We start from the raw sequence: 21,676 nt of genomic DNA, 5'->3' as shown, positions 1-21,676 counted from the left end.
TTGGCTGTACAACTGAATCAAAGAGCAGGCAACTGCACTGGGCTGCTTGCTGGAGGCTTTTATTTTGACATCGTATTATTTACCCGGAAACTGGCTGTAGTTACACGTTCATAGAGGTAGTCAAAGTCCAGGCAGCAGACTTTGATAGTCCTATAACGATTTTTTAGATTTTGGTTGAACCTTATCTTCAATACCGCATGAACTGCAGGGTGAGATAAAGCGTTTGATCACATTTGCGCATTTGCATTAGTTGTTTATACAATGTAGCTGCGTAAAAACATAAACATGTTCCAAATAGTCTTGATTTTGTCTCTGTAAGTATACCAATCAACTATTTATTATTGTTGTCACCATGTGTCAATTATTAGTTGAAGTGACTTAAGAGAAAGTGGCTTCAAGCTTCACTTTGGAACATTCAGTTTGGGCACCACTGCTGTCAGAGTCCAGGTGACCTCTGCCCTAGTTACCCAGTGTTTTCATAAAATGTATCCGTGACTTCATATTCTTTGCTCACAGGTGATGTTGAGGAGTGTATTCAGGTGCCTTAGGACCAATCCTGTCGCTGGACAAAGGAGCATGTCTCAAAGCAGCCTTGCTGGAAAGGTAGCCATTGTCACTGCCTCCACAGCTGGGTAAGAATTACATGATGAATGCCTGTGCTGCCCTAAAATACAGAGATTAGTAAGTAAGAAAATGGCTTCTGCAATAGTTATCTGCTGCTCTGATGAAGCACTGACACAGACAGACAAAAAAACTAAATTATGCAAATTGTATGAAGCTGGTATTGAAAGCATCCTCACCTTTGCACTGACCGCAACACCTCAGGTCAAGACAGGGAAATCCCAGGCAAAGTGGTACATCAAACTGTATTTAAATTTAAAAAGGAGATACCATGTGGCAAACTGTCACTGCATTTCCAGCAGCTTTTTAGGTACCAAATGTAGGTGTTTTGTAGCAGCCTGTTGTTGTGTTTCCAGCAGCTTTTTTAGGCATCAACCATGGGTGTTTTGAAGCAACCTCTCACTGTTTTTCCAGCATTTTTTTTAAGCACCAAACATTGGTGTTTTGTAGCAACCTTGGCAGGGCCCCCAAACCCACTATTTCATATGCGCCCCCCCCCTAAATTTTGAAACAAAACATCCGCCTTTGTGCTCCAAAGACAAGAATAACGCCACCACTGGTGTTGAAAGGCAAACAGCCCCTGGATATGTACTGTCACAGAAACTTGCTGTTCTTGTTCATATATTTTTCAGGCATGTAAAATATTGTATCAAAACACCCATGTTTGGTGACTAAAAAAGTAGCTGGAAACACAACAACAGGCTGCTTCAAAACACCTACAGTACATTTGGTACCTAAAAAACTGCTGGAAACACAGTGACAGTTTGCCACAAAACACCCATGTTTGGTGACTAAAAAGCCATGGGGAAAACAGCGACAGGTCACTACGCAACACCTACATTTGGTACCTAAAAAGCTGCTGGAAACATAAACATTTTGCTACAAAACACCTGCGTTTGGTACCTAAAAAATGCTGGAAAAACAGTGACAGGTCGCTACAAAACACCCATGTTTGATGCCTGATATTACATGGGAAACACAGTGAAGGTTTGCTACAAAACACCCGTTTGGTGCCTAGAAAGCTGCTTGAAAAACAGCGACAGGTTGCTACAAAACACCAATGTTTGGTGCCCTAAAAAAATGCTGGAAAAACAGTGACAGGTCGCTACAAAACACCCTACATTTGGTACCAAAAAACTGCTGGAAACACAGTGACAGTTTGCCACAAAACACCCATGTTTGGTGACTAAAAAGCCACAAGAAAAACAGCGACAGGTCACTACAAAACACCTACATTTGGTACCTAAAAAGCTGCTGGAAACACAGTGACAGTTTGCCACAAAACACCCATGTTTGGAAACTAAAAAGCCACAAGAAAAACAGCGACAGGTCGCTATAAAACACATTTGGTACCTAAAAAGCTGCTGGAAAGAGTGACAGTTTGACACAAAACACTTATGTTTGGTGACTAAAAATCCATGGAAGAAACAGTGACAGGTCGCTACAAAACACCTACATTTGGTACCTAAAAAGCTGCTGGAAACAAAGTGACAGTTTGCCACAAAACACTTACGTTTGGTGACTAAAAATCCATGGAAGAAACAGCGACAGCTCACTACAAAACACCTACATTTGGTACCTAAAAAGCTGCTGGAAACACAGTGACAGTTTGCCACAAAACACTTAGATACTCTTCTTCTCTTCCTCAGTATTGGTCTAGCTGCAGCTCAGGCTCTGGGAAAGAGAGGAGCTCATGTGGTGGTGAGCAGCCGGCGGCAGGCCAACGTGGACAAGGCTGTGGCGCTGCTGCAGAGCCAAAGTATCCAAGTGACCGGGACCACCTGTAATGTTGGCATAGGGGAAGACAGAGAGAAACTGGTTCAACTGGTCAGTATTTTTAAATTCTGTCAACCACAGTTAAATGATTCATACACAACTGCATCAAAGAAGTTTGAGCCACATGGCTGCATATCCATAATTATGAGGTTGTCTATGATTCATCCAGCTCGACCTCATTAATAGTCTCATCCTGTGCTTGGTATAGACTCTGGATCAGTGCGGGGGCATTGATATCCTGGTGTCCAACGCAGCAGTCAACCCTTTCTTTGGAAGCGTCATGGACTCCACGGAGGAGGTCTGGGACAAGGTACACAACAATAGATGAAGCCCCAGGCCTCATTTATAAAATAAAAACATGAAGACTTGTTGAAATGATTCTGCGTCTCGTTCCTCCTTTCATTTATTGTAATACAGGATAATTTATGGGATCTTTTTCTTTAGATCCTGTCTGTAAATGTGAAAGCCGCCTTCCTAATGACCAAGTTGGTGGCGCCTCATATGGAAAAAAGGGGGTGAGTGACAAACTGATCCGAACGACAAAGACTATAAAACTGTCCACTGTATGTTTAATTATTGCTCTGTATCTTTCCTTTCAGAGGGGGGAATGTAGTATTTGTGTCATCTGTGGCTGGATACCAACCAATGCAGGTAAGAACATTCATCTCAAACATATTTATATTAAAGGACTACTTCACCCCCCAAAGGACCATTTGTATTGCAGTTATTCGCTCTGGTTTATGTTGAATTTGGGAAGAAAACTTTGCTTTTCTGGCATGTCTCCACTGTAAACGAAGAATCCAAAAACAGAGAAAATTCTTGATGAGTTTGAGTCATATAAACCAGTGTGTATGTGTATGTTATGGACGCTTTGTCCCTGCAGGCTCTGGGCCCTTACAGTGTGAGTAAGACAGCACTGCTGGGTCTGACGCGGGTGCTGGCCCCTGAGCTGGCTCACAGTAACATAAGAGTCAACTGCGTGGCCCCTGGAATCATCAAGACCCGCTTCAGCTCTGCAGTAAGGAGACTAAAACACACGGTCCTCTTTGCATCACGCACTTAAATCCTTGAGTCAAGTCTCCTTTGTTTATTCACACTTGATGAATGTTGTAGTGTCTGTAATACACCACTGTTTTGTCCCAGTTATGGCAAAATGAGGACATCATGGACGATTTAAAAAAGCAGCTCTGCATTAAAAGGTACAGCTCATGCTCACATGGAAGGTTGTCACTAACATGCTGCATAATACACAAAAGAATATATTTCATATGTTCCTTGATTCATTTTTTTCCCTTTAGAGTGGGAGAGCCAGAGGAAATAGGGGGAGTGATTGCCTTCTTGTGCTCAGAGGAGGCTTCGTACATCACTGGAGAGACCATCACAGTGACGGGAGGGATGAGCTGTCGACTCTGAAGCTCCAGTGGCAACTGAACAAATTAGCACTTAATGTTTTGATTATATTTTGACTACTCTTCTAAAGTGCCAGAATAGATTTGGAAACCTTAAAGGGACCATTCAGCCCCAAATCAAATACACCTATTTACCTTGATCGTTTTGGTGTGAGTTGCTGAGTGTTGGAGATGTCTGCCTTCTCTCCAATATAATGGAACTAGATGGCACTCAGCTTGTGGTGCTCAAAGCGCCAAAAACGTACATGTGAAAAACTCAAGTGCGATGTCACTGTCCAGAAATCATGACCTGGTTACTCAAGATAATCCACAGACCTTGTTGCGAGCAGTTTCATATAGGAACTATTTTCTTTCTACCAAACATATCACTGCGCAAAAGGAAGTGTGCATCTACTCAGCATTAATGGTGTCCTCCTCAGCTAAGCTCAGTCGTGCTAGGTGAGCTAGCAGTAGATGCACTCTTCTTCCTTCTGCGCAGTGATAGGGTTAAGGGTGTAGTCTGGTGGAAAGAAATAGTTCCTACATCGAACTGCTCACAAGGTCTGTGAGTAATCAGGTCATGATTTCTGTAAAGAGACATATCTACCAACACTCTGCAGCTCACAGCAAAACAATCTAAGTTAATAAACAGCACTGCAGGTAAGAGGAAAAATTGAAAAAATGAAAAAAATTGAAATTTTTTTGATTTTTCAGTGAACTGTTCCTTTAATGTGAGAGCTATAATACACCAATCTCTGAGGCATTTAAAATTTTGTAACCAATTACTGAAGATTTTGGGTTCTTTAAGGTGTCCCGGTGATTATTTGTGATATTCTGTGAATAAAGATTTATATTCTCTGATAGCTGTGACAACTAACTTCATCCTCTCATCACATGTGATAAGATGACCTCACATTTATATGTATCAGTGGTCGTCAGTCAGTGAGAGACGTAGTAAATGCATAAATACAAACATAATTAAGCCAAAAACAAGGTTACCATTATGATCTCATGAGTGAATGTAAGTGCAGGTGAATGTAATGAAAAATAAAGTGACAATTTTTTTCTCATACAAAACATGACTGCAATTAATTTTATTTCTTAACTGAGGATATTACATATAGCAGGTTTAAAATATGTATACAAGTGAATTATTTGTAACAGAGATAACCCAGATATAGTTTGGTCTTTACTTAAAAACAAACTGCACATAGACAATTTAAAATAAAGTTTGCTTTGTATGACAGTGCCATTTCAGGGCTTGTTTTCCATGATGCCGAAGTTAAAATCTGATTGAGCTACACTGGAATCATAAATCAAGAGACGGATAAAAATATACGACCATCAGCCACGGTGGCTGGTGTATTTCAAATCTTAACTTTCCTGCCGTTGCAGCTGGTGGAGAAAAACCAGCTGAACCGCAGTTAAAGTCCTCTGACATTTTTCTGGCATCCCAACACCAAACCTGGCAGTGAAAGTTCATGTCATCATCTGCGTTTGCTGCCAGCCGACGTTAAGTCTCGCCGTGTCGACCCGGGCTTCCAGTACTCCCTCAGAGTGGGAACATATGTGCCGTGTTTGGTCTTGTAGTAGCGCTTCATGAACAGCTGAAGGAGACAGAGGCAGTCAGAAAACACAGATGAGACAGCACATTAAAGAGACATCATCTTCAATCATCTCAGAATATTCCTCAGGATGAATTTCAATGACAGATTTTATTCTTTTTTAAAGTGGAAATATACACGCACACACTATGACTTATCATGGTGAAGTAAATGTTGATTGCAGAGTGTAATGGATATTAAACAATGACACCATCAGCATTTAGATTGGTTCGCTAAGCCTCGTTTATACTATGAAATTCTGTCTGCTACCTGGTACGATCTCCTGGAAAAATTATATTACAATTTTCGGCACAATGAGGTGCAATAAAAATGGGAAGAGGTTAGCATTTTTGTTTTACCTAGTAGCTGTCGGTAGCTATTCCCAGTTACCAAAGAGTATCAGTGTGAGTACTTGAGATCAGTCTTGGTCTCTCTCTGACTTGACCATATCTTACTTGGTCTATGGTCTAAGACAGTCCACAAATATTAATAAAAATGAAGAACTCTCTCCCAAATACAAAAACTAGAGTGCTAAAACTCAAATTTGTGATGTCATAGGGTAGTCTGGAGCTCCTCCATGGATACTGAATTGGGAAAATCTTAGGGAGCAATCACACCGAGATGAAACGCTAGAAACGCAACGCCAGTAAAACCATTGTTTTCCTATGATATGGCGCGTCTGACCGGCGTTCAAGCGTCTTTTTAGACGGGCATTTTTCCGGCGTCTTTTTAGACGGGTGTTTTTGTAGACACTTCTTTTTAGACGCTTCTTTTAAGACGCGTGTAGACGCTGAAAAGTTCTAATTTTTTTTTTACTTTTTGAGCGTCAGACGGCAGTAGCTAGCGCGCATTGAATAAGCGCTTCCAGCATTTCAGGCGTCTTTGAAGCGTCCGCGTCTCTAGCGTCTCATTTCTGTGTGATCACCCCCTTACAGGTGACACCGAGAGCACCCAGAGGAATGTAGGAGAGTATATGGGTACGTTTTCTGTTCAACCCACTCTCAACTTCTCAAAGTCTTGATCTTGTCTCGGCCTCAATACAGTTTGGTCTCGGCCACGGTGGTTCTGACTACAACACTGGCAGCTACTATCTCGAGAAGCAGAAATGGCGGACAGTAGAACAACCCGTGTAACTGTGCTCAGCTCTGAGGAAAACAGAAATTGATCCGGTTGTCTTTGCGACAACAGCGACACCTATACCACTTTCAAACACCAGATAAATACAGTACCTAGAAGACTAAAAACATTTAAAGCATGCCCCCCTTTAAAGATCTTCACTGCCCATAAATACCCCATTTCCCATGTTTGGAGAATACATACCCTGCCTTTGAAGTTCTTTGTCGCTTCGTCCTCAGAATCAGCTACGTAGTCTTCACTGTCTCCTGTAAGGGACGACGTCTCTAAACACAAAAGGAAATAGTCAAACCGAAACTTGTGCAGGTGAGTTTTATTGTTACAGTACTTTTATTCTTTTAATTCCCTGGGAACAATTTGTTAAATCACCTGTGTTATTTCGCTGCTGAGATGGAAAGCTACTTATACCCGGTGGGACAGGATGATTTCTGTCAAATAGAAACAACATAATTAAACACTTATGTCAATTAAATTCTTAATAGTAAATGGACTGCATTAATATAGCATCTTTCTTTGGTAAAATTCGCCTCTCATTCACACACATTCACACACTGATGCCATGCGAGACACTGGCCTACTCCTCAAGACCAACTCGTGGTTCAGTGTCAGACATATGGACAGGAGGACAACCTGCTCTACCTCCTGAGCCACAGTGAATGGTGGTAAATGAGCTGCTTACTGATCTGCTTTGACAGGGGCGTTTCTAATGTAGGTCTAAACACAGCCAGGAAATATTAAAATGCAATTAAATCTCTTAAGTTTCTTTTTATAGGACCTGCAATTCCAAAAGAGCACATACAGAGGTAGAAAGACCAAATAATACCAGAAACATTTAACTAAATTATTTCATTGTATTTGTATTTTATTGTATTTGTACATGAGTAATAGTCAACTTAAAACCTGCGGACCATTTTCTAATTTACGATGAAAATAAATTAATTCACACTGGGATTTTTTTGGCGGGTGCTTTTAATATCTATAAGGTGCCAAAGTGCAATAAAAACATCAAAATAGAACCTGTTTAAAAAACTAAAAAGAGCCAAGGGATCCCGCGGCACACTGACAGAGGTCCAGGCTGATTATAAATAAGTTGAGTATCCCTGGGCTCCATTGTTAGAATAAACGTAAACTATTTACTTTATACAGCAGTAAAATCTTGTCTCAATGTGTTTCTGCAAGGTCAACTTAAAGTGTCTGGCACTGTGGGATCATCGGTGTGTTTTAGAACAAACATATTCTTACTCAAAATGTACACTACGGGAATCCCAGGCAGCTAGGAAAAGCTCGTGAACAAAATCCAAAACACATCACAGCAGTTTTCTTTTAAGCTAGCTGCTGAATTATTGCGATACAGACTTGACATGATGCTAAGACCTACTTTGCTATTTTACACGTGCATTTCATTCCCGTCTCTTACTCTTTATCGTCCAAGCCAGGATAATCCAAGTCAGGCTTTCGACGTTGATTTGTTGGAGCTTTGACGGGCAAGTTCCTCCTCTGATTCTGCCGGGTCACGTTTATGGATTTACCTCCTCTATCAGTCCTGTTAGCGTTAGCAGGAGTCACTGACAGTTTGTCAATGACAACTCTGGGTTGGCGGATCAGACAAGATGCAAAAATGGAGCGGAGGGACGGATCTTCAGGCAGGTGCAGTGCTTTGACACCCAGCTGGGACATGCAGGTTTCTAGAGCTGCTCTTTGTTGCTCCTCGTCTCTAACAGCTTCGTCTTCTTTGCTCTCATTTGTCCTCTGGTTATCTCTTCTTCTCAAACGCCCGCTTATCCTCGATTCCTCAGTTCTGATCATGCGCAACACTTCCTCCTCCTCGTCGGATTCACTCTGTTTGTCAGGCTGCTTGCGTTTCAGTCCGTTTTTTCTTTGTAAGGCGTTCCCCTCCTCCTCCACGTCTTCTTCACCCTCTTTGGGTTTTTGTCTCGTTTTAATCACAGTGAATTTCAACTTATCTTTTGGGTCTGAGGCTGTTGCATCTTTTGAGCTGGTTGGCTCATTGTCTCTCGATGTCCTGATCATAATGGGAACGTCTTCATTTGATATTAGTCCGATAACGGGTGTAATAAATTGTGGTTTGTCTCTTGTCATTGTGACATCAGACTGGTCCACAGCGGACTTTGTGGCTCCTGTTGGTTGATCTGAAGGTACTTTTCCAGAGGGTGGCAGAGAAAGTGAAGCCAGGATGGAGTCTCCCAAGTTTGGAGGCAGGGATGCTGTAACAAACAAACATGGATGATGAGAATTATTCAGAATCTACATAAAAGGCTTCACTGTTACAGTCATCCTCGCAAAGACGCTAAGAAGGTGTGTAGTTGTACCTGCACTCTCCAGATGACCCAGACAGGTTTGATGCTGAAGCAGTATCTTAAGGAGCTGTGGCTGGGTGGCTGCCCGCGCACACTCCTCCAGGACAGGGGGGGCATCACTGAGCCACGACACAGTCTGCAGACAAATTATTACAATATTGACCTTTTCAAATTTAACAACAGAAACGTTCGACATGGGTCTCTTTGTGAATAAGAGTAGTATCTTTTCAGACTCACTGAGCTGTAGTAACTCTTCCATAGAGCCTAATTGTCAGTTGGAGCTACGTAACCATGGTAACCTGTGCCAAACTCATCTGTACCAGCAATTTAAGAATACTTCATGAACTATATTACGCCTCGCAAAGCTTGAATTGAAGCGGTCTTGGTCGCTGTCCTTCATAAATGTTGCATTGCGTTATGGGACATTAATGACTATGTAGTGTCCAGTGTTTTCATACTGTAATATTAACAGGAAATAGTATGCAATTAATGTGCTATTGGTTTCAGACACACTAAAATAATCCCCCATTCTGTTTTAGCCTTCTACATACTGCTATCATGTTAGTATTGTAAATGTGTTCTTGCAGACTAAAGCTTACAACTAATAAAACTGTATGAAATGTAGTCTGGACTGGGTTGACTGACACTACCTGAGCTAGGTTGGGGACCGGGAGCAACTGGTCCACTCGGATCAAGAACTCCCACAGCAGCTTCTCCAGTTCCTGGTCAAACTTTGGACCGTAATCCACGGGAAACTCCTCCTGTCACAACAGAGTTGGCTGTTACTTTCCTTTCTACATTGACTGAGAGATGATCACATATGAGTTGCTGCTGCTGTGAGATCCAAATAAACACAAGTAGGGAGACTCACCTTGAAGAATTGTTCTCGCCCTGCTGGGTCTTTTAGCAGTGTGTGAACCAATGAATGGAAACTTTCGACTGTTCTTGTGATTTTTACATCCCTCTTCTAGGAGACAAAAAAGCAAACATTACATTTTTTTTCGTACATGAGTGTCTACTGTCTTTTTGTAGCAATGTGCTGTGAATCATAGAGAGTATGGAGTTATTATTTGGAATAAAAGCCTGCAAACTATTTACAGTGACACAAATGGAAATGCAACATGTGAGAATCTAAACATCAAAGATAATTTACCCCCGTAGGAGCAGAGGAGGTTGACAGGGCAGCAGGGGTACGGATCCTTTCCAGGTGTGGCATGATCACCTTTTTATCCGGTTGTGTGCGGCACAGCTCCAAGATAAACTGAAAAGAAGGTAGAGGATGATGAACCATGCAGTTAAGCAGAAATATAATTCTGATACGAGACAATATACTTCCTGGGGGAATTTGTCTTGGATTCAGGAGCTGCACAAGTATTGCTGCCTTACAATAACAGTCTAGAAGAAATGAAAAGCATACATACCCGTCCTCTCAGCCCCAGCGCCAGCTTGCCCTGGTGTCTCATGGTGAGCAGCCCAGGGACAGTCTCACAGGCCGATGTCACAAACTCCTCCACAGCCCCATACTGCATCACATCCCTCTGCTTCATCACTTTCCAGAGGGCTGCAGATACCAGACGCACAGGCGGGGCCAGGAGCTGCAGGGCAGCAAAGGGGAGGCTGGCATCTGTGCAGGAGACAGAGGAGATAACTGTGATACACTTATGGCAACTAATACAGGGCTGGAAAATTCTGCTTCACTTGTCTCCATGGATTGATGCTGTCAATGTTGCACTGCTGGCTACAACCCAGTCAGTAATGCTAATGTAGGAGGCTGTCAAATTCATTGACTGATGAACACATTTACTTGTCAGCCATGATGAGCATGACTGCACTGTCAGTCACCTGCCACAACCTTACTCAACGTAAACCATGTTAACACTTACCATTTTCCTTAGGCTTTCTTGTAGCCATACCACTCGATCAGACAGTCAGCTAACGGCTAAGGAGGTTAACAAGTTGACGTTAGCTTAGCAACGTACACACATTACTTCTAAACCGCCGCGGAGCTAACAATTTACCCTATAAAGTAGTTTAGGAGTTACTGTTGAGGTAATGTTGACTAATTCCGTCGACGCCTGGAGCTCTCTGTGGTTCACTTCAGTATCACAGTGACTGATAACCCGCTCGAAACAAAGCTAGCACCACTTCTATCAAAACTTCTGCTTCTCGTCCTCCCGCCTTCACTGCAACTATATAACTCTTCTCATGTCTTCACGCGGCTGTGCCGAGTGGGCGGTGCCTCGCGCATTGGGAATAAAATACAACGGTTCGAACGGCAAACTCCGTCCACGCGCACCCTGGTATTTAAAACAAGCGCACCCGGTGTTGTTTACAGGATATGACGTATTTTAGCAGCTCCGACAGCCGTTTTTTTGTTATTAAGTTATTTATCATGTACAAAACTTTTTTATTCTATATTGTAACGATGCAAGTTTTAATACATGGAAGTATTAGTATTTAGAAGTAGCATAATATTAAGGAACATAACACAAATAAGATAATGGCTCAAATAAAAGGCAAAAAAACAAGAAAATGGTTATACGAACCATGACAGGCATGGGCGGATTATGAGACAATTGACTTTGTTGTGGTTTTGCCTTTTTTTTTCTTTTTTTTTTAAGTCATGATCATTTTGTGTCTCCTTGTCGTCATTTTGTGTCTCTTTTTTGGTTGTTTTGCCCCATGTGTAGTTATTTTGGATCTACATTTGGTGTCTTCTTTTGTTATTTTGCCCCTTCTTGCAGTTATTTTGTGTCTCTTTGACGTCATTGAGTGTCTTCTTGGTTGTTTTGTGTCTTTAGTCATTTTGTGTCTCTTTTTTGTTGTTTTGCCCCATATGTAGTTATTTTGTATCCCGCTGTCTTCATTTTGTGACTCTTTGAGATAACTTTATGGGGTTTAAAGGCACTTTTGTGTCTTTTGTTGGCATTTCGTGTCCCTTTAAGGCCATTTTTTTATCCTTTTTTAGTTTTGTTTCTTCTTGTAGTCATTTTGTGTCTCCTTTGAGGTCATTTAGTGTCTTTTTTAGGTGGTTTGTTTCTTCTTGTAGTCATTTTGTGTCTCTTTTTGATGTTTTGCCTCATTTGTAGTTACTTTGTGTCTCCTTTGTGGGTTTTCAAGGTAATTTTATGTCTTTTGTTTCCACTAAGTATCTCTTTTTGGTTTATTTCCCCTTTTGTAGTCATTTTGTGTCTCTTTTAGAACATTTAGTGTCTTTTTGGTCGTTTTGTGTCTCTTTTTTGTTGTTTTGCCTCGTTTAGTTATTTTGTGTCTCTTTTTTGTTGTTTTGCCTCGTTTAGTTATTTTGTGTCTCTTTTTTGGTTGTTTTTTTTCCCCATGTGTAGTTATTTTGTATCTCTTTGTCTCAATTTTGTGACTCTTTGAGATAACTTTATGGGGTTTTAAGGCGCCTTTGTGTCTTTTGTAGGCATTTTGTGTCATTTTGGTCGTTTTGTGTCTCTTCTGAGACATTTTGTGTCTCTTTTGATGTTTTGGTTCGTGTGCAGTTATTTTGTGTTTCCTTGTTGTTTAGTGACTGTTTGAGGTAATTTTGTGTGTTTTTTAATGTAATGTGTCTTTTGTTTTAACTTTCCCTGTCACTTTCTGGTTTTGCCCCTTTTGTAGTTATTTTGTGTCTTTGAGGCCATTTAGTGTCTTCTTGGTTGTTTTGTGTCTCCTTGTAGTCATTTGGTATCTCTTTTTTGGTTGTTTTGCCTCGTTTGTAGCTATTTTGTGTCACCTTTTGGTTGTTTTGGTCCTTTTGTGGTTACTTTGTGTCTCTTTGTGGTCATTTTGTGTCTCCTTGTAGTCATTTTGTGTCTCTTTTTTGGTTGTTTTGCCATGATTGTAGCTATTTTGTGTCATTTTTTGGTTGTTTTGCCCCTTTTGTACTTATTTTGTGTCTCTTTTTTTGATGTTTTGCCTGGTTTGTAGTTATTTTGTGTCTCTTTGACCTCATTTAATGTCCCTTACTGGGTCGGTACATTGGGCCCCTCGGCATGTGCCCAGTAGGCCCATGCAGTAGTCCATCCATTGGTACAGGTATCAATCTGAGTTTATATCCCTACAATAGGCCTAAAATATCTTTCATACAGTAAGATATTAATGTTATTGTAATATGTCCCTTAAAAGTACAGAGCCAGATAAATGGGCTGGGCCAATATATCAGCTGACATTGCAGCTTTATAAGTGTGGATGTCTATGTCAGTCGATAAGTAACCAGAAACTGCAGTGAATAATTAAAAAACAAATATAAAGGATTCTTATGGAAACTGCTTATTTTTTGTGATATGTTCATAAAAACAGATTTTTAAAACTGTCAGGTCACAAGATCAGTATTGAACTTACACATCCATTATCAGTCGGGCTATATAGATAATAACACTGCTTGTCAGCAAGGAGGTCTCACACACACACACTCACACACACACACACACACACACACACAGGCGAGATGACCTTTGCCATGTACTGTTCTGTATCTGAGTTATCACCAGGTTCAGGGTAAAGTCCAGCTGCTGGGTCAGATACAAGCCGCACTAACATTATCACTATTTGTTACAACAAAACACCTTCTGAAAAAAACAAGGCTGTGAGAAGAGACAACAAGGGAACGACGAACATGGACACAACGTCTTCATTTATCAAGTAAGTGAAGAAGTACTTTTGGCCGGTTGATATTGTATTGATTTGCTTCATGATCCCTTCACTTGATCAACAATCCAACAACACTGTGTGGCTGTTGAAGCCCCCGAAATTTACTTAATGGACATGTCATTTTAAGCTGTTTCATATTATGAAATTTGACATTTTTATTATTTTATTGTGATAAGTATTGGTCATTTATCATGGCTCAGGTGGGTCCTTTTTAACAGAAGACATTTTGACATGTCACAGCGGGAAAAACGTGTAAATAATGAAATTAATGACTGATTAATTCAATTTAACTGCTTCCGTTTGGGGATCTTAGTATTGTGTATGAGATAAAATGTCTGCTGTGAAAATCTCCAAAACACAGCATCCAACACATTGAGCAACTTAATAACCTGTCTGTCTGGTCTTCCGCAGATCTGTGACCAAGCGAGTGTGGTCTCCACCGCAACGTCCCTTCAGAGTGTGTTGTCAAAACAGGGAGACCAGGAAGGGTATCACAGCAGGGACCCTGGAGGAGCTGAAAGAGAGGGTGAGACTGTAATAGATATACAATGCAAAGAAATAATGGAAAAGGTTCTGATCGGGGTAAAGCTGCTTGTTGTAGCGTAACAAAAAATGAGAAGGAAAAAATGTTAAATAAATAAATACATGTGAAAATAAAGTACTAAAAATTAAATAAAAAATAAAATTAAATGGATAAAATTAAAGTAAGAAAATAATAGTATTATGAAATAAATGAAACTTGCTAATAAAGGGAGACAGCTGCCTTGTTAGAGCCTTGATGATGATTTCTTTGCTTTGACCGACAAAGAACTGTTACTCAAAGTATCATGAATATAAGGCAGTCAAGGCGGCAGTGGGAATCATTACAAAGCAAATGCGGCGACACATTAGAGCAGTATCCATCAATGGAGAAAGCCATGACGATGGTAAAGGAGTACCTACACATGGAAAATAAACTCCCAAAAGGTATGTTGGCCTACCGGTTATGTTTGGACTTACCAAGCTGATGAGACCTAATCGGGTACTGGTACATACTTTATCTTGTAAGGGGTCCTTGTCTGATAAAAGATGAAAAACCTCTGCTCTAGCACACATGAATTAATCCAGAGCCAACTTGAATCTGTGCCGTAGGTATGCCAGGCCTTGCTGCTGTCCCTGTCTGCCTTGTCTCTGTCTCTGGTCTGTGAGGAGGACGGTACAGAGGTAGACTCCGACGAGTTCCTCATGACCCTGCCTGACAACACCATGCTCATGGCCCTGGAGCCTGGACAGACATGGAGACCTCAGGCGGTATGTCTGACCAAAGTAGTATCGCTACATAGCCCCATGTGATTGTATGTAATATATGTGACTGATGTCTCTGATCCCCCAGGGTGCAGTTGTGTTCAAATCTAAAGACCACGACAAGCCTCGGACTGGTAAAGACATCGCTCGTGTCACCTTTGACCTCTACAGGATGAGCCCAAAGGATGTGTTTGGCTCCCTGAGTGTGAAGGCCACATTTCAAGGCCTGTACTCTGTGAGCGCTAACTTCCAGTGTCTGGGGCCCAAGAAAGTCCTCAGGTAAGCTCAGGCGAGGAGGTCATAACAAAAATTAGCAGGCAGGACCTGGAAGCTACGCAATGTACTACTATGGACGGGGGCAGCAACAAAATGTATTTTAGCCACCTACAAAAATTAGTATCAGTTTAAGTGTACGCTATATTTAGAATACTGTCACCACTTTACCTTAGTCATACAGCGATTTCTGATGGGGAACTTAAGCCATTACATTTCTCTCTTCAAGCCAGACTCCATTGAGAAAAACCTAATTTAATATTGATGAACACTGGAGCTGCTCATCTACCGCCACCTCCATTAATATAATTGCTGTCTTTATTATTGTGACTTTGGCGTTTAAAATGGTGAGATCGGATTAAACAAAGTCACACAGTAAAGCAAACAAAATCACTGATCGAGGCAGTGGTAGACCAGCAGCTCCTGCATTCAGCAAGCCAAAATTACTGTTTTTGTCAATGGAGTCTGGTGGCTTGACGAGAACAGATGGGACACTGAAGTCATTAACACATTTCCAATTGGAAAGGCTGCCTGACTGAATGGTAAAGCGGTGAAAATACTTTCAATATAGCGTACACTACCAGTATAGTGCTTTGCTTCTGTGTCGGTATGCCTTCCTGCTTCTCCAAAATCATACTGATCACACTTTCTCGTTTTTCAGAGAAGCCCTGCGTGTAGCCTCCTCCCTCCTAAATGCTGTTGGACACCTGCTTATCACGTCCGCCTCCATGATCCGCCGCATCATCGAAGGCGCTGACCTTTGGCAGCCACAGAGGGCAGAGTACACAGCCAACTGGAACTGAAGGGGCCAAGAGAAAACTGTTCAGCTGTAACATCTGAAATCATTGTCGACTTAAAGGGTTACTATGGTTTGTTTGTGTCTAAGTGACTAATGGAGACAAGTCGTGAAATTGGTCAGGCTGCAATGCAGTAGTAATGGGAATCTGTGTACCGTCAATTTACATCCACTAAAAGTGCTTTTTTTGCCACTGACAGGCTCAGATTGTTATTGTAAGTGTCCGACAACATTATGGAAAGGATCCCTACAGAGATAGACCTTTTTGTTAAAGAGTAAGATCCTTTCTGTTTAACCAGAAACAACCCCAAAATCAGTATCGCCAAACCCACCAGACTCCATTTAAAGCTATGGTCTACGTTTAGAAAGACGATGAGAAAGATTTGAAAAAAGCATCCCCCCCACACACACACCCCTCCCTCTGTGCTCCATGATCCCTCCCCTACACACCCCTCCCTCTGTGCTCCATGATCCCTCCCCTCCGAGCTCGTGTCCCCCTCCCCTCGAAGCCTCCTAACGAAACACTGCTGTGACAATGTGTGAACATGATAGCAGTTTTAGCTTACAATGCTAAAAATTAGGCTAACGTCTCCGTCGAACATGTAAACAAGTGTTGACAATATTGCAGACAAAAAATGTTTCAACGCCGTCTAACCACACAAAAAACTAACGGCAGCTTTCACAGTCATAAGCCAGCATTGGCATACAGTTATCTATGTCGCAACCTCCACAATAAAAACGAAATATTACCTGTTCAACAAAAACTCCGCTGTATCAGCATCACTTTTCAGGCCCAGATCTTGCCGGAGATTTTGCCATCGGTCGGAGGATGACCCGATGTTTACTCTGCTTTGTCGCAGTTCCTCTTCGTTTCTGCTTTTTCAGAGGCAGACTTACGCTTCCTTTCGGCCTTTGCCGGTGGGGCAAGCAGAGGCCGCTTGCTGCTGTCGCTCTCTTTATTTTCCATATCGAAACTCGGGGGAGGGGGGTTGGGACGAGGCGGGACGAGGAGCAGAGGAGTGACAAAATGGAGCGAGGGTATTGGACGGAGGGTAAGAGAGAGAGAGTGCAAATTTGAGCAAGGAGTAACTCGCATGCGGACCGGATGGCTATGATTGGTCAATTTCTTTGCAGGCCTGCAGCCGCCAGAGTGGATTTTTTTGGTTCCTTTTGCTCTTCACATTGTGTAGCTAGCACTATTGGGCCATAACCACCATCTAAATGATGTTAATAATAATGATCAATCTTTCTAAACGTAGACCATAGCTTTAAATAAACAGTAATTTTATCATTGTAAAACAAGTCATTCAAAGTCAACAGCAACAAAATTAAACTCACAAAAACTGTCTTGATTTTTCTTTCCGCTGTTCCAACAATCACCAACTCTGGTTTGCTTTAAACGAACCCTTAATTCACTCAGTTAGAAGTGAAAATATGCTGCCTCTATGCACACTAAAATTACTGTTTATTTAAATGGAGTCTGGTGGGTTTGGTGATAGCAAACAAAAAGGATCTTTCTTTCTAACAAAAAATTCTATCTCTGAAGGGATCCTTCTACTTACAGTAACAATGTGAGCCTGTCAGTGGCAAAAACAAGCACTTTTAGAGGATGTAAACTGACGGTGCAGATTTGCCCAAAGTGGTTACATTGCAGCCTGTATTGCCGCTGCCGGCTGCAGCGCTCTCGCTCAATACTGGACCAGTTTTTAAAAATTGTTGTTCATTCAGACACACACAAAAAATACCAGGTTAAAAAAAACAAAATTACCCTTCAATAGGAATTGATAGGTCAGTCTGAGACCTTTTAAATCCATTCCTATTATTGAGCATCTCATTTGATAACCATTATATTGTTTAACTGTTCTGCTGTTTACCTTTTTAACATGGGGTAAAAGAAACCACTTTTTTAACATGCCCATCTGTTAAGGCGGTATTTGTAAATATTAACAATGATAGTCTCATGCAGGGTGACTGTATGACTGTGCACCATATTCTTCTTGACTATACGTCAGGTTAAAGACAAGCTTTACGATTCAGTGTTAGAAAATGTCACGAGTAACAACAGAGGAAACATGAGTTTTATAGGTTTTTTGTGCAATATATTTTACATAATATTCTAGGATTATAATTTATTTTTGTCAATCTTGTGTGAATTATGTGTAGGCAGTGGTGCGGTCATGATACTGGGATTTCAAGCTCTGAAACAGTGCAGTATCATTTTTGATAATAGGGGAAAAAGTGACACTGAGGGCATAAAATGAATTGTTTTTATTAAACAAGTTAAACATAACAAGGCTGTGACATGACATAGACAACTGCTCTTTTCTCAGTTAGTAGCTCAGAACAACAGAATGATGTTAATGAGACAGTAAGAAAGTGCAGCTGGTATTGGTCCATCAATACTGCAGAAAATGTGTATTGAAACCATTTAAAATATTCCAAATCGATATGTATTGAGTATTTGATATTATTGACAACACTAGTTGGCAGTTTTTCTAAGATAACAGGTGATAACAACCTTTTATGACTGATGTTATGGTCTTAAACACCACTGTCCTTTTTGAAAAATTGAATATAACGATAGTGAGAAAGAAGTTTTCACTAATGTTAGGATTTAACTACTGTAATCACAAGAGGAGTCATGTTTGAACAAATTCAACTGTTTTACTTGAATGACAATAAAAGCATCTGCGTGGCACGAAGGGATTCGTCAGTGTAAAACTTCCATCTACATTGTAAATGAGTATCTTTCTTATCTCTCCTGTTAACAATCATGTGAAGAAATATCACAATAACAGCATAACAACAATACTTTCTGAATAAAAGAGGAGGCTCATTCACAAGAATGTGTCTTAACTTGGCAACTTTTTCTAAAAATTACATCTTACAGTTCAAAACATCAACGCAAGAATTAAAAATCACTTAACTGCTTCGGCACACTTTCCTCACTGCCACAGCTTTCACTCATGTCAAGCAACATCTACCTGGTTGCTTTGTCATTGCCGTCACTGCCTGCCGCACGTGGCTTTGTCTTCAATAGGTCATTCAGGTACTGCTGGTACCTGATGTTGGCCACCACCTTGCGGTGCTGCTCCTGAGTCATCCAGCGTGGCCTTCCTTTCTTGACCTGATAGCGCCTGTCACCGAACCACTGAACCAGTTCGTAGCGGGGGATTTCAGTCATCATCGCCAGTTGGTTGTAGCCGTGGTTGTCTGGATACTGGCAGTGCAAGAAAGCTGCCTTCAACATCTCCCCCTGAGCTGACGTCTTTGTACTGCGTGCCCCAGTGGGAAGCCTGCATGCTTGTACTGCATGATAATCACGGTGTTGGGTGACGCTGGGTGACCTGTTTGCAACACGAGGAATATTGAGCATTGCCACGAGCCCCTCCAGTTCGCTAAAATCAGTGACGACACCATTGTGGTTTGTTGACCCTGCATGCACGTCTCCCTGCAGCCTAGCCTCCAATTGTGTTTCAAGGCCCCTTTCCACAGGGGTCGTAAGATCATCTGAGGTGGACGGGGGAACGGTGTCAACTCTTTTTAGCACAGTTTGAGACTGGGGGACAGGAAAAGGACTTGGATCCAGCAGCTCATAAGGAACCACACAGCTCTTGTGGGCAGGCCACTCTCGCATGGACAGTAAACTTTTCTTATCTTTTGCCTTCTTTCTTTTTCTGGGGAAATGTGTTGTCTCAGACTGAGTGGATTTCTCCCTCTCAACTTCACCACTTTTTGTTTCTACCTCTTCTGTTCTCTCCACAGCAGCCTCTTCACCTTGCTTCTTTCTCTTCATTCCCTTCTTATCTGACACTGTCACCCTTTTCCACCTTCTCTGAGTATTCCTTTTTTCTTCTTCTACTATCCTGTCCTTCTCTTTCTTCACCGGTTGCTCCTGCTTAATTTTTCTCTCCAATTGCTTATTAGCCTTCACTTTTTCTCCCGCCATTCTTTCCTCATCTGCCCTCTGTTCCTTCCTAATCTTTTCTAACTTCTTTCCATCTGACTCCTTTTCCTCGCTTTTGCATTTCTTATTCTCTCCTTCATCCTCTTCCCTCATCCCATTTTGCAGCTCTTCCATTCCCCGACTCAACTTGATCTTCTTCCGAACATCGCTGATGTCTTTATTGTCCCAGCTGATGCCATAGCGGAGCCTCTGCACCATGAACCACATCTTCACCTGGTCTGGGTGCAGGGCGCAGCGCTGCGCCAGGGCTGCTGTCTGTCCCTGTGTCAGGTATGGGAACCTGTTGAAGGCCTTGTTCAGCTCTGCTTCACCGCCCAGCTGTAGGTCGAACTCATTGGAGCGCACCCATATAAGCTTCTGACTGTCAGAGACCAGCGGGAGACACACTGCACTGGTTTGGTTCACAGTGAAAGCCATCGAGGCAATGATTGTTTCTGGTATAGTCTGTCCAGGAGCATCAGGAGTCTTCTGTACGAGCTTGGGGAGTCCTTCATCAGCGTTTTGCCTCAGCTCTCTCATCTGTGGAAATGATTCCTGCAAAGAGAGGACAAACAGAAAGGGTTCATACCCAAAGAAAAAAATGTATTCAATATAAAATAAAATGCGAAAACAGAAAAGCAATTGTCTAACGTAACTTTCATCTTTTTCTTAGTAGTTATTACGCTACATACTGTGACACTGTGGCTGTTGTGAATATCCCTTTAATATTTCAGTCAGGCAACTCACATGTGAAATGTTTATTTCAACAGCAGAACATAGTTTGATTTTGGCATCTCGACTCCGACCTCATCACTCCCTGCAGATATTTTTACATGAAATATAGAGGAGTGATGATAGAATGTTGCTTAAGGAACACTGTGTAAGATTTAGGGGGATTTAGTTGCATCTAGCAGTGAGGACTGCTAATTGCAACCAGCTGAAACTTGTCCTGGTTAGAATTCCTTAAGTGTTCATTGTTCAAGAGGTTTTTACTGGAAGCCGAATGATCCACAGAAGCCTCTTGTTCTCCAAAACAAATAGACCCAGCGATTTAAACCAGACGCTCTCGTCACAGAGGGGCTACAAACTCTGGTGGCTGATGCAAAAATGCGAAAACACAAATGGCCCTATCTAGAGCTAGTGTTTGGTTTGTCTATTCTGGGCTACTGTAGAAACATGGTGGTGCAACATGTTGCTCTCAGGCCCACAGGAAAGTAGCTCAGCCTTGCAGCAAATTTTTCCCAGTGGCCACTCGTAGTGTTGCGGCAAAAAAAATCCCTGTTGGCCCAAAAAGCATTTTACCCATTAGGCTACCACTTTAAAAAGAAAAAAAAAAAACACCTGTAAAACTGTTGATAGGACAACTTAAACTGCAAACCAGGTAAATTATAAATCTTTCTATTCTGAATTTTTGAGGTTTTATATTTGTAAATCTTTCCTCAAGCCAAGAAAAGCTATTTAAAAAGCTGTAACATCATCACAATGTTAAGTCCATTAGCTAAGCGGAAACAAGCAGTAAACCCGGAGGCTAGAAAACTTTTGCAGCCTATGCACCAGGCAAGCAACTCCATTGAAATAAATCGGCGCCATCTTGCCGTCCGGTATCTAGTTACTATTAAAAATGTATGGGTGATCTTCATAGCCAAGGACCCGCTCCCTATGTAGGTAGCTCATTTGAAGGTAGCAAAAACACAATAATTCTTATTTTCAGGTGATTATACACTAAAGAAAAATTGCCAATTATATTAGGCCTATATTCCATTCTGGCAATATACCCACCTAAATCCTACACACTGGACCTTTAAAATTGTAGGTATTACAAGCAAAATATTATTCACTTATTAAAACTTAAAGTATTTATTAGGTAAATGGCTTCTTTC

At 41.5% G+C, this 21,676-nt stretch overlaps 3 protein-coding genes across 3 annotated transcripts; 2 read left to right on the top strand and 1 right to left on the bottom strand.

Moving 5' to 3' along the window:
* The first annotated feature begins 78 nt into the window (after positions 1-78).
* dhrs4 (dehydrogenase/reductase (SDR family) member 4) lies at positions 79-4,646 on the top strand. The gene is made up of 9 exons (XM_050066596.1): positions 79-209; positions 517-632; positions 2,271-2,448; positions 2,606-2,707; positions 2,842-2,912; positions 2,997-3,048; positions 3,281-3,415; positions 3,541-3,596; positions 3,696-4,646. The coding sequence occupies exons 1-9, from the start codon at positions 198-200 to the stop codon at positions 3,808-3,810; spliced, it is 837 nt and encodes a 278-aa protein (XP_049922553.1). The 5' UTR covers positions 79-197; the 3' UTR covers positions 3,811-4,646.
* tinf2 (TERF1 (TRF1)-interacting nuclear factor 2) lies at positions 4,152-11,030 on the bottom strand. Its single transcript, XM_050066588.1, has 10 exons — positions 10,725-11,030; positions 10,263-10,465; positions 9,995-10,102; positions 9,713-9,808; positions 9,492-9,602; positions 8,854-8,977; positions 7,941-8,748; positions 6,893-6,951; positions 6,710-6,789; positions 4,152-5,392 (listed from the first exon to the last, which is right to left on the bottom strand). Exons 1-10 carry the CDS (start codon positions 10,750-10,752, stop codon positions 5,273-5,275), a joined length of 1,737 nt encoding a protein of 578 aa, XP_049922545.1. The 5' UTR covers positions 10,753-11,030; the 3' UTR covers positions 4,152-5,272.
* Positions 11,031-13,319: 2,289 nt separating this feature from the next.
* cideb (cell death inducing DFFA like effector b) lies at positions 13,320-18,552 on the top strand. The gene is made up of 5 exons (XM_050066604.1): positions 13,320-13,488; positions 13,909-14,023; positions 14,629-14,787; positions 14,870-15,060; positions 15,716-18,552. Exons 1-5 carry the CDS (start codon positions 13,463-13,465, stop codon positions 15,855-15,857), a joined length of 633 nt encoding a protein of 210 aa, XP_049922561.1. The 5' UTR covers positions 13,320-13,462; the 3' UTR covers positions 15,858-18,552.
* The last annotated feature ends 3,124 nt before the right edge of the window (positions 18,553-21,676 follow it).

Source organism: Epinephelus moara, chromosome 17 (genome assembly GCF_006386435.1).
Source record: "Epinephelus moara isolate mb chromosome 17, YSFRI_EMoa_1.0, whole genome shotgun sequence".
Classification (NCBI taxonomy): domain Eukaryota; kingdom Metazoa; phylum Chordata; class Actinopteri; order Perciformes; family Serranidae; genus Epinephelus; species Epinephelus moara.
This window is presented reverse-complemented; position numbering and strand designations above follow the sequence as displayed.